The following is a 13,362-nucleotide window of genomic DNA, read 5'->3' as shown; positions in this document are numbered from 1 at the left end:
CCTTCTGCTTGGAAATTTGGAAATTTGCTCATATCCAGCCAGTTCCTAAAAAGGTGACAAATCCCTTCCATCCAATTATCATCCCATTACAATTACTACTCTTTCTCCTTCTCTCTCTTTCAAACTGGTACTGACAATCATCCCTAGTCCATGTTAATCAAGTACTTCATATGAACCACATATCATGATTCCATAGTATCACATTTACTAGTTGTCACCACAACACATGTGCCACCAGGCAGGGAGGAATGCCTAATTGCTATTCCCACTCTCTCTCTCTCTCTCTCTCTCTCTCTCTTTCAAAACAGTCCAAGTCCAAGTTGAACAGTAAATGTTTGCCACCAGCATCCATTTACTGTACAACTTTAAACTTACAGAACCAACTTTTCATCTTCCTCATTTATTCATTCAACTGCCATTTTCTGGAACAACCCTTCTTCATACCTATTTCCTGAAAATTAGTCTACGGAAGTTCAAATTCAATGTCAACAAATATCTTTTTTCATCTTCTCAACCTCCAACTCATGCATGGTACTAAATATTATAGCTTCTAATACCACTTGTGTTTGGGGTTTTCAAAAAAAATAAAAATAAAAAATAGATGTGATATGTGGAAATTTGCCTTAAGCAGTGGGTGGTTGATAGTTGGAACAAACTGCCATCTCCTGTAGTAGTAGTAGTGGCATGTGATGCAAGAAAGAAAGTGTATGAGCTTATGCAGCATCAGCCAAAAAAAAAAAAATTTCACACAACCATTCCCTCTAAATGTTTGTCCAGTTCCTCCTTAAATTTATTTAACCTATCAACTTCCACAACGACAGATGGAAGTTTGTTCCAGCAATTAACCACCCCGCTGGCTAAAGGCAAATTTTCGCATATCTATTCTACATCTGTCTTTCCTTAATTTCAATTTATGCCTCCTTAGGTTCGTAATCTGAACAACTGGAAGAATCCCTACAGAATTCAGCGTGCTCAACCCATTCAAGGCCTTATACAGCCCAATCAGATCACCACACAAGTGCCTAGTCTCCAGCCATTGCAATTTGCAGAAAAGCCTCTCCTGGTAAGAGGATCCCTTCATTCCCCTCACCAATCTTGTTGCTCTTCTCTGTACACGCTCAAGCAAATCTACATCTTTCCTAAACTTAGGCCTGCAAACCTGCACGCAGTACTCAAGGCGTGGCCTGATCATTGCCTTATACAGAGGGACAATCACCTCCTTTTCCCTACTAGGAAAATTCGTGTATATCATTGACAACACCCCATGATCTGCCGTGGCAGCCTGTCTGCATTGCTCAGAAAACTTCATATCTGACTGCACAATTACTCCCAGGTCTGTTTCATTTTCTACCACCTTAAGTATAGTACCACACAGTTTGTACGTTTCTCTGGGGTCACTTATACCCATATGCAGTACTTTGCATTTGTTAAGGTTAAACTTCAGTTGCCACTTCTCAGCCTATCTGCCCAAATTTTCTAGATCCTGTTGCAGTAGCACACTGCCATTACTGTCATTAAACAACCCTGACAACCTTTTTATCATTTGCAAACTTTGACACTAAGCCTGATATACCTTCATCAGTATCATTGATAAATATACAAAACAACAGTGGACCCAACACCGAACCCTGTTGGACTCCACTAATAACATTAGTCCACGAAGAGCAGCACCCATTGATTACCACCCTCTGTCTTCTCGCACTCAACCATCCTTTTATCCATTGTAGCAACTTACCCTTAATACCATTCTGCTCCAATTTGTACAGTAGTCTTCCATGCACAACAGTGTTAAAAGCTTTCCTAAAATCCAAGTATATGATATCAGGATTATTTTTTTCATCCAGTTCCTTTGTAACCACATCATAATATCCTATCAAATTTGTCAGACAAGAATTTCCCTTAACAAACCCATGCTGTGTCTGAATTATTGCTGTAGTCTTGTCTAGATGATCCTGCAATGCATCTTTAACCAGTGACTCCATTATTTTACCCGGAACAGAAGTTAAACTAAACTGGTCTATGTGTATTTTAGTGCAATTGCATCATTTATACACAGCTAATTATAGATTAACAAATTTGCAATAGCAGCATCGTTTAAGTTACATCTCATATTGTGAATACCTTCACGACGAGTTGCCATGACATTGCACTACTTCGAATTAGTAACGCTTCACTTGAACGAGAAGACTGTTGTTACTTATTCTTGACTTATTTTACTTATTCTAACTGATCTGTAATTACTCGTGTCACCCTTCAATCCCCCTTTGTGAATTGGGGATACTTTTACACATCTCCTGTCCATGGGGACCTCCCGGAGTCCAAGGATGCTCTCATAATTATGGCTAAGGGTTTGCTTACTTCCTTTGCCACCTCCTTCAGTGTAGATCTCATCTGGATAGATCCCATCCACCCCAGGTGTCTTTCTTATGTTTAACTTCAACAATTTCTCCTCCACTTTGCTCTCAGTTATTACAAAATCATTAAGCACTCTGCTAAAATTTTATAACCTTCTGACATTTTCAAACCTTAATAACTCCTCATGTGTGAATGTAGATGCAAAATACTTGTTCAGTTTGTTTGCTATCTGAGCAGGATCATCAACAGTCGAACTATCGATATCAAGTGGACCAATCGGATTCATCCCCTTCCTTTTAGAGTTTATAAAGTAAAGAAATCCTTGCTGTTTTTCTTAGCATCCTTTGCCAAAGATTTCTCGTAATCTGCCTTTGTCTGCCTAACCTCCTTTGTGACTTGATTACAGACTAGCTTATATCTTCCATAGGCTTCTGTGTCGCCTGATAATTTATATGCATTCCATGCATTTTTCTTCTCTGTAATGAGTCTCATTAGTTCATTTGATAACCATTTAGGCCTAAACCTTGAACAATATTTCTTAATAGTGAAGGTCATCAACTTATAAGTTCAAGGAAGAACTAGTCAAACATGTGGAGTGAATGGATGGGTGAAATGGGAAGGTTTCTTTCTTTTTTTTACCTGATTCTATATAAGCTTGCTTTCTTGCATCATATGCCTCTGCTAATGCTAATTTATACCAATAAAGAAAAGTGTAGTTCATAGTGTGCCAGGCATTCTACACTTTGGGAACATACATATATAAACACACATACACTGTTCAGTCAAAACATCATGACCATCCCCGTGTTTTAGCAATTAGCCATTCCTCCTTGCCTATTGGCACATGTATTGTGGTGACAACTAGTAAATGTGATACTGTGGATTCGTGATGTGTGGTTCATAGGAAGTACTTGATGACTAGGGATGATTGTTGGGTACCAGTTTGAAAGGTGGAGAATTACATAAATGCAGATCTCATGGGCTGTTTTCAGACTCCTGTAGTTAAGGTGTTCCAAAAGTGGACAGGTAGTGGATAGAGCATCTGTTGCTGGGCTAGTGGCAGGCACCTGTGCCTCATTGATGGTTGTGGTGAATGTAGGCCGTCCACTTTGTGTGAGCTTGATAGATGTGGAACAGCTGGCCAAGGACCTGGGAAACACCAGTGGTATCTCCAAGACCATGAATTTGAGGTATTACTCAAAACATCAAAGGCAGATATTGTTGGGATATCAGAGACGTGGTGTCACACAGATATAAGGAATGCAGAACTGGAATTTGGGGAGTACAACGTCTACAGAAAGGATAGACAGGATAGGAAGGGAGGAGGGGTTATGCTATTAGTTAAAAAACACATAAAATCCAAGGAAGTGAAGCCAGTTGACATCGCTGGACAGTGCAGTGTTGAGTCAGTTTGGTGTGACATAAGCATAGGTAAATCAAAATTGAGAGTAGGAGTGTGCTATAGGCCTAATGACTCTGATGAGTATAATAAGATACTGTACAGGGAAATAGAGTGGGCCAGTAAATCAGAGAGTCTTATAATGGGGGATTTTAATTTCCCAGATATTGACTGGAATTTGTGGGTTGGTCACTCACACACTAGCAAGGCTTTTGTGGATTTATTGGATGATTGTTTTCTACACCAGCATGTTCGGGAGGCAACTAGAGGGAGTAATACTCTTGATCTGATTATCAGTAGTGATTCTTCATGCATTAGGAATCTGCAGATAAATGAACCACTGGGTGGCAATGATCACAGTGTGCTGAAGTGGGATTTACTCAAGGAGGTAACTACCATCAGAGGTAAAGGGAAGGGTTTTTGCTTTCGTAAAGGAGACTATGCTGGTCTGAGACAGTATTTAAATTCTATACTGTGGGACCAACTGATGATGTTACCAACAGCAAATTCAAAATGGGAAGCATTCAAGGAACTAATCTTGGAAGCTACCAGGCTTTACATACCAACCAAGAAATATTGTCCAACGTTCAGGCCTAAATGGTTGTCAGATGAACTAATGAGACATATGGCAGAGAAGAAAAATGCATGGGATACATACAAATTAATGGGTGACGTGGAAGCCTATGATAGATATAAGTTGGTCTGTAACCAAGTCACAAAGGAGATTAGGCAGGCAAAGGCAGATTATGAGAAATCCTTGGCAAAGGATGCAAAGAAAAATAGAAAAGAGTTCTTTACCTATTTAAACTCAAGAAGGAAAGGGATGAATCAGATTGGTCCACTGGATGTTGATGGTTCAACAGCTGAGGATCCAGCTCAGGTGGCTAACAATCTAAACGAGTATTTTGCATCTACATTCACACATGAGGAGTTATTCAGGAAGGGGAATGTCGTAGGTGAAGTAAACATTGGCAGTGAGCTAGATGATTTTCTAATAACTGAGAGGAAAGTGGAGGAGAAATTGTTGAGGATAAACATAAAAAAGGCACCCGGGGTGGATGGGATCTATCCAGTTATATTAAAGGAGGCAGCAAAGGAAGTAAGCAAACCCCTAGCCATAATTATGAGAGCTTCTTTGGACTCAGGGGAGGTACCCATGGACTGGAGATGTGCAAATGTAACCCCAATTCACAAAGGAGGATCAAAGGCTGACACAACTAATTATAGACCTGTTAGTTTAACTTCGGTTCCAGGAAAATTAATGGAGGCACTGGTTAAAGAAGCACTGCAGGATCATCTGGACAAGAATTCAGTTATAGCTCAGACACAGCATGGGTTTGTTAAGGGCAGGTCTTGTCTGACCAATTTGATTGGATACTATGATGTAGTCACAAAAGAACTGGATGCAGGGAATAACTTTGATATTATATATTTGGATCTTAGAAAGGCTTTTGATACTGTTGCGCATGGAAGACTGCTGCACAAATTGGAGAAGTGTGGCATTCGAGGCAAATTGCTGCTATGGATAAAGGGATGGTTGAGTGGCAGAAGACAGAGAGTGGTAATCAATGGACACTGCTCAACGTGGACTAATGTTATTAGTGGAGTTCCTCAGGGTTCAGTGTTGGGTCCATTGTTGTTTTCTGTATTTATAAATGATATTGATGATGGTGTATCAGGCTTAATGTCAAAGTTTGCAGACGATACAAAGGTTGGCAGGGTTGTTAAGGACACTACTGATACTATGCTGCTGCAACAGGATCTGGAAAGGTTGAGCAGATGGGCTGAGAGGTGGCAAATGAAGTTTAACATTGACAAATGTAAAGTACTACATATGGGAAACAGTAACCCCAGATCAACGTATCAACTCTGTGGTACTTCGCTGACAGTGGTAGAGAATGAAAAGGACCTGGGGGTAATTGTGCAGGCAGATATGAAGTTCTCTGAGCAGTGCAGACGAGCTGCAAGAGTAGCTCATGGTGTCTTGTCAATGATATACAGGAATTTTTCTAGCAGGGACAGGGATGTGATTATTCCCTTGTATAAGGCATTGGTCAGGCCACACCTTGAGTACTGTATACAGGTCTGGAGGCCTCATTTCAAGAAGGATGTAGAGCTGCTGGAACGAGTACAGAGAAGGGCAACAAGATTAGTGAATGGAACAAAGGGTTGCTCTTACGAAGAAAGGCTTAAGTTTTGCAAATTACAGAGCCTGGAGACTAGGCATCGCCGAGGTGATCTGATAGAGGTGTACAAGGCTTTGAATGGCTTGAGCATGCTCAATGCCGATGGAATTCTTCCTCTTGCTCAGAATAATCACCTGAGAGGGCATAAATTCAAATTGAGGAAGGACGGATGTCGGATAGATGTGCGGAAATTCGCCTTTAGCCAGCGGGCAGTTGGTTTGTGGAATAGACTTCCATCGCTTGTTGTTGAAGTTGATAGCCTAAACAAATTTAAGGCTCAGCTGGACAGGTATTTCGAACGAATTGAGGGGTGAAATGGGAGTAGTGGTTGTTTTTTTTTTTTTTTTTTTTTTCTTTTTTTTTGGCTGGTGCTGAATAAGCTTGCTTTCTTGCATCATATGCCTCTACTAATGCTAATGCTAATGATGCAATCACCATTCTCAGTATGGGCCTTAGGAGTAACCACCCAGTTAGGATTCCCATGCATACAGCCACCCATTGCCAACAACGCTTATAGTTTGCATCTAAATGGTCATTGAACAATTGATGACTGGAAAAATAGTTGCCTTTTCTGATCAGTCACCTTTCTTGTTGTGCAGGTGGAGGGTATAACAAAAAAACTGTGTAGAGGAATCACTCTGATGTCCTAGTCCAACAGAAACAGGCAGGTGGAAACAGTATGGAGAATGTTTTCCTTGCAATTTCTTGGAGCCCTTATACTCCTAGACCATTTTGAATGCTAAAAACTACCTATCCATTGTGAACGATGAGATTATACCCCTTCATGGTGTTCGAGCCAGTCACCACCAAATACGGAGGATGCGGAAAGGTCAGGGAATGACCACCTCATATTCCCTGAGCAATATTTCTTTCCGGATGACACAGGTGTGTTCCAGTAGGATAATGCACCCTGCCACATTTCCAGTATTGTTCAAGAGTGGTTCGGTGAACATAAAAGTGACTTACATGTGTTACCGTGGCTGGTGAATTTGTCAGATAAGAATTCCACAGAACATCTCTGGGATTACATGGATCCCCCAGGTTCAGTGTTTGTATCTTCCACCATTGGCCATCACAGATGTATGGGATGCAATCCTGGCAATATGGTACAACGGTACCTCCTACAGTGTTCAGGGGCTTTAGAGTGTCTATGCCTTGCTGCGTGGTAGTAATACTGGTGGCAAGAAGAGGACATTCCTGTTATTAGGTTGGTGGTCATAATGTTTTGGCTGGACAGTATATATAACAGGTACAATATTCTTCAAGAAAATTATGTGGCATCAATGGAAAGGTTTGATTGTAGTGGTACTTCAACAGAAGATCGAATTGCAAGGAATACATCAGCAGAAGGTTGAATTGTGAGGCAATCATCAAAAAATGGTGAATACATTTGATGTGGTGTTTTCATCCCGGGATTTTCCTTGGGTTTTGTAAACCCACAAATGGTACATGAATGCTTATAAAGATATATCTTGCATTATGGAGATGATACTTAAGTAGTGGTGGTTATGTATTATTCTAAACCCTTGTATTTCTTTATGTGATTATCTTTCATTCCTGTCTACAGAGGGATCCCCATGAGCCAATGGTTAAGATGTGGAATATCTGAGAATTAATGAAATGAGTTTAAGTATCACCCTTTCTTGAATAAGAAATGTGTTGAAGAGCAGGCTCTTGTAGTCCACAAACTAGTGATGGGAAAACAAGTCTTTTAGCTGAGCTGACTCATTACAGGAAAGTGTTGGAGTCATCTTGTCACTTTGAAATAATCATCATTCATCATGGTATTAATGAGGATTGTTTTTTTTTTTTTTTTTTTTTTTTTAGGAGCATTAGCAACTAAGGCCATATTTCTCCGGGAATATGCAATGGTCATTCCCTGACCTTTCCGCATCCTCCGTATTTGGTGGTGACGGGCTCAAACCTCGGTCTAATCAAGAAGCGTGTGCTACGCACTGCTGCTCCTTCCCACCTGGCTACGGAGGCATTAATGAGTAATTTAAAAAGTAAATTATTGGGTTATGGGGGGGGTGGATCTTGCATCAGTCTAGATATTAGTTAAATAATAAGTAAAGTACCAACTCACCCTGAACACTAAGGACCACAATTGAATGAAAATTGCTGAATATTTGGATGTTTCTGAAGCAGTCAAATGAATAGGTGATTAATGCAATATTACTTGGTATTCATACTACTTTCTTATGTTTGATTAAAACCTACCAAATAATTATTTTATTGTTTAGGGAAACAACAGAATGATCATTCAGTAACCATTCCAATCAAAATGCTCTTACTATTACCACCAGCATGTCAGTTGGAAGGGAGTAGTGCATCCACGCTTCTTTTCAATATGTAGCAAACAAGAACTCTTCCTTGTTATCCTTTTCTTCAATATTAATTCTCATACCCAAACCTCTGAACTGCCCCGGACTACCATTGACTTCATTACACTTCTCTCAGCTATGGACTGTTCTTGAAGCAGCCATGCTGTTTGTTGTACCCTGAAAATTAAGTTTAGTATTCCTAATGGCAGATTGAGCCCTATCCCATTTCCCCCCCCCCCCATCAGGAGGGACCTTGAGTATAGAAATATAAAAAATTTGAAAATATCTTCACAATGTTATAAATGGAAATAATGCATAATTTGACATTATCTTTTTTCCTCCATAGATTAGCCCTTGACTATTTCATGTATTTGCATATTTTATTTCAATATTTTCTAGATTCAGATTAAGAAACATGATCACTTTGTCAGCCTACAAATTCGATTGCACATTTATTTTATTAATTTCTTTATTATTCATACAATACAGGAAAAATCTGAACGTTGTGTTTTACTTCTTCATGCATTGTAGAGATTTTTTTTCAAATTTATATACAACAGCAAACACACCTATCACAAAGCTGTTCACTTTGAGGCAGGGAAATGGAAGCAAGTAAGCTGAATATTAATTCATATCATCATTGCGTGGAGAAATAAAAAACAAAACATAATAAAATTGCCTATTATCACTTCCGTTGCTTTCTTTTCTGATGATGGTTTCAACCCAGGATTGAGTCTGATTGGAAAGGGTAGATGCATTATTTGGACTTTTTCTTGCTACGACTAAATTAAGTCGCCTCCAGTGAAGGTTTCTTGATAAAAAAATATCTGATTTCCTTCTGTCAACTTGGAAGAAAAAAATTCTAAAAGTAGGGTGGTTTTCCTTCCAAGTGGATTAAAATATGAAGCTGCATATTTGCATTCAGGAAGCAGTGAACATGTTAAATTATGGAGATATTATAAAAATACAATACATGAATGGTAAATCCTGTATAGTGAGGAACTACAAATTGCAAAGAATAAAATATACTGCAAAAATTAAAAAAGATTAAATATTTAATTTTAGATTATAATTAAGAAAACACATTTTAGGAGTTTGCTTGTCACTTGTAAACTTGCTCTGCTTCATTATGATTGTCTCTACCTCTTTTGAGAATGCTTTCACGTTGAACTGAAGTTGCAGTTATGTGAAATCTGCTGTGCACTCATTTGAAATGCCTTGAATATATGATTTTACTTTCTTTCTTTCTGCCAGTTTAATGAATTTTCTTCATGTCTTAACAAAAGAAACTGGTATTTAAATATGTTTATACTTCAATAATGATAGATGCTCTAGGTTTTATATTTGAACAAAATGTGCCACAGCAGAATCAAATTCCTCCTGGATCTGCTTTAAAGCTTGGGGTGATATATTTCATTGGATCTGGTTATTTTGTTGTAACTGGAACACAGTATGTCAGTTGTTGATTTTTTGCAAGACAATTGTAAAAACGGCTTTATATAAAAACTAGGCGCCTCCGTAGCCAGGTGAGAAGGAGCAGCAGTGCGTAGCACACGCTTCTTGATTAGACCGGGGTTCGAGCCCGTCACCACCAAATACGGAGGATGCGGAAAGGTCAGGGAATGACCACCGCATATCCCGGAGCAATATGGCCTTAGTTGCTAATGCTCCTAAAAACCAAATAACAAACAAACAAACAATATAAAAACTATAGGTGACTATGGCTGTGCTCAGTGACTTCATTGTTTAGATAATTGATTGACTTGGGTCATAACACAAGTCATTGAATTTAGTCACTCTGTTCAGCAATCATTACTCCATACCACGTAATTCTTACATCTGCTTCTTTACAATGTTTCTTCACTTTTCTAAGACCGAAGTGATAACCAAAGAAATTGACAGCTGCTTCTAGTAAATTTACAAGAAAGGATAACACTTATTTCACTAACTCTGGGGAGTTTCCAATTTTGACTAACTGCCCAAGTAAATCCTTCACATGAAGGAAATAATGATTCCAATTGACTGTGGTGTAAAATATCAGCATTCATAGAATTATGAATGCTGATATTTCCTCTATATATTCATCCCCTTTGTATACTTCAGATAGTCTTTGCTTTGGTGCTTTGGTCTGGCCCAGAACATTAATGCTCGAAAGATATATAAAAAAAAAAAAATAAAACATGAAAGATGTTTTATTTTATGCTTGGATGAGGTTAAAGGGTTGGGCCTTCATGGTCATTACGTCTACAGTTAGAAATTCCAAGAGAAGTAACTGATAACTCTCTGGAGTGTAAAGTTTTACATAATTTTCATACCTTAATTGATCACAGATATCACAAATAGCTCCAAACGTATTTTTGAGAAATTATTGTTTAAATTCTTTATAGGAGTTACGGTCCTGTTCTATGTTTGTAAATGATTTGATGCTTGACTACTGTTGAAACTTGTGATGAGTCTACAACAGGTGGTTGAGCTGAAATATGCTTTTGTTTCTTTTTGGATGATGCAATTGAAGCTGGTTGTTGCAGTATACTCTGTCTAGCCGGTTCAGAAATCAATTGAATATCCTTGGGTAATTCATTTGAATTCAAATTTTCTGGATCGAAATCTTCAGGAAGTTCTTGAATGTAATTTTGTGATGTTGACAGTCCAGCTTCTTGATGAATAGATGGTTGATGTTGATTAAAATCTTGAGAAGCAGATTTTATTAAACTTTGCATTTTTTTTTATCAATGTTAGTGACTGAGTTAGCATCATTTAGTAAGTGACTTCATTTCCGTCTCTTGGTATGAACAATGTAAAGTTTATTCTCACAGCCACTGCTTACTCTACCAAATCAACATTAATTGTTCAGTGAGCATCATTAGTGCCATTTCAGAAGTGGTGTCATTTGCGTCATTTCCATCTGAAAATTTCATTACCAATTTGTTTTTCTTTAGTCCGGAAATGTAGTAGGTGCTGCCAGTGATGTTTTCCCATCAAAAGACCAGTAGCCTTTTATATCTTTATATGATGCCCCAACTGTTCTTGTTGAAAAGATTTAAAATAATACCTGAACCCACTATAACTTTTCAGTTTTTTCTTGATGACAGTTGTTGCTTTAAATATATTACTCATTAATACATTATGATTGCTATCTGCTAATGGTTCCTTAATGCAATATTCTGAATATCAATTTAATCCTTGGTAAAAATTAGGTCATGTTATTTCTGACACATTGATGTAGGAAGTGGTCCAGAAATTACTGCTGCTGTGCAAGTCAACTGCCCACAAATCTTGTGTATCAGGAAAATTAACATTCCTGACAATGGTGCATTCATATCTGCTTGTTGCTCGCTCCACTCATCCACTTAATTTTGCTCTCCATCATATGGCAAAGCCAGTAATATATTGACAGTTCTTAGTTGTTTTTTTTTTGGGAGGCTCCTTGGCATGTTGATTACTTTGGTCATTGTGTGCTGGCTTTGTTATGCATTGTCTATTTTAATATGTTGTTCATGGGCAATTTACATGTATAGAGTGAAAACCCAGAAATAACTTGTGATGAAAATCTTCTCTACCTCCCTCTTCCAGAAATTGGCTAATCCAGACCTCTTCAAGCATGGGACAAAGGCACTATATTGTCATGGAGGACAAAAATCAGATAAAAATGTGTTTAGTAATTCTCTCTCTTTAGGGATTATACTAATTTTTGCTGGGCAGGTGGTTAGCGCTGGCCAGATGGTAATAGAAGAATTGTTTTTAAAGAACAAGGGATATCATCCTTTACAGGTAAAATTTTTAAAACTTTTATACAATATTATTTTAAGAAACATGTTTATTAGTGTTTAGTTGATGACTAAACACTAAAAAACATTTTAGTGTTTAGTCATCAACACTAAAATTAGCTTACTTATAATGGATTAACAGAAAACAGGGAGGAAAGTACTTTTAATCTTCTTGTGGTCATACTTGTTGACTACAAAAAAATTACCAATTTTTAAATGTTTTAAAATTTTAAATATAAAAGCATGGTCTTTAGTTTTGCTCTGTATCTTTTTTTTTTTTTTTTTTTTTTTTTTTTTAGCTGGAGAAGCATGATCATAAAAAAAATGAGATCTCTGCATGTTGGTATATGGACTATATTTCATGCCTGTTTGTGTATTATTTTCACATAGTGTTTTGGTTTAGCCTTGATATCTCTTGCTGTCATGGAAGTGAAATAGGAAATTTAATTATTATTTATTTATTTTTTTTTTTTGGCAATGGGACTGCTCTTATGTTATCCAAAAAAAAAAGCAAAAAAACCAAAAGAGACAAAGAAAATAACATTCAACAAGTGAATTATTACAAAACAAAAGTATTAACAATCTACAGTGGCAGACAAAAAAAAACTGCATCACTCGTGAATTTTGCAAATGTGTTTTGCACTGCATTGTGGGTTGCAGAAATATTCAAAATGTATTTGTTAGATGGGATATATATCTCTGTGAATGAAATCCAATAAAAAGACTCCACCTGATATGCCTAATTGCCATAAATATCTTCCCATAGGGTAAAATGTGCAATTAATGGAAATATGAGAAACCATGCAAATGACAATCTTGACAACCAAACATACATTTTATTGCATTTACATGTACAAATTGAAATGACAAGTTAATGTAATAGTATTATGTACTGTAAATCAGCAAAATAAGTCCTCGATATTTTGTTATTCCTTCTCGAGCTGCAATTATAGCCTTGCAACGATCTGGCATAGAGTTAATCAACTTCTGGATATACGGTTGCCCAATTTCGTGGTACCACATCCTTACAATGCTCTCCTGCAGCTGAATCTTACTTGTTGGCTTCTTCTGAGCAATTTTAGATGATATTATGTACCAGAAATTTTCAATAGTGTTCAAATCTGCACTGTTGCCGGGCCAGTCCAACACTGTAATGCCAGCATTTCTGAGGTATGACTGCACCTTAAGGGAGAAAAATGAGGGAAAACATTGGTGTAAGTATATTAAGCCTTGTGAGACAAGAAGACAAACTCATCATTAAATCTAAATAGCATAAAACTTACCAATTTTGCTGTGTGGTAAGGTGCTGAAAAAGTGCAGTTTTGAACATC

The 13,362-nt window shown here is 37.7% G+C and overlaps 1 protein-coding gene across 4 annotated transcripts in view; it reads left to right on the top strand.

The window, feature by feature from the left end:
- LOC150088358 (solute carrier family 35 member F6-like) overlaps positions 1 to 13,362 on the top strand; it is a 329,560-nt gene that overhangs the window by 199,949 nt on the left and 116,249 nt on the right. For all 4 annotated transcript variants that reach the window (XM_090370737.1, XM_090370736.1, XM_090370735.1 and 1 more), the window contains one exon: positions 11,941 to 12,035. In XM_090370737.1, coding sequence (XP_090226863.1) covers positions 11,941 to 12,035 — 95 coding nt within the window. The remainder of the gene's footprint in view (positions 1 to 11,940; positions 12,036 to 13,362) is intronic.

Source organism: Mastigoproctus giganteus, chromosome 3 (genome assembly GCF_048544385.1).
Source record: "Mastigoproctus giganteus isolate SK-2022 chromosome 3, ASM4854438v1, whole genome shotgun sequence".
NCBI lineage: Eukaryota > Metazoa > Arthropoda > Arachnida > Uropygi > Thelyphonidae > Mastigoproctus > Mastigoproctus giganteus.
Note: the sequence above shows the minus strand (reverse complement) of the source record. Positions and strands in the feature narration are given on the sequence as shown.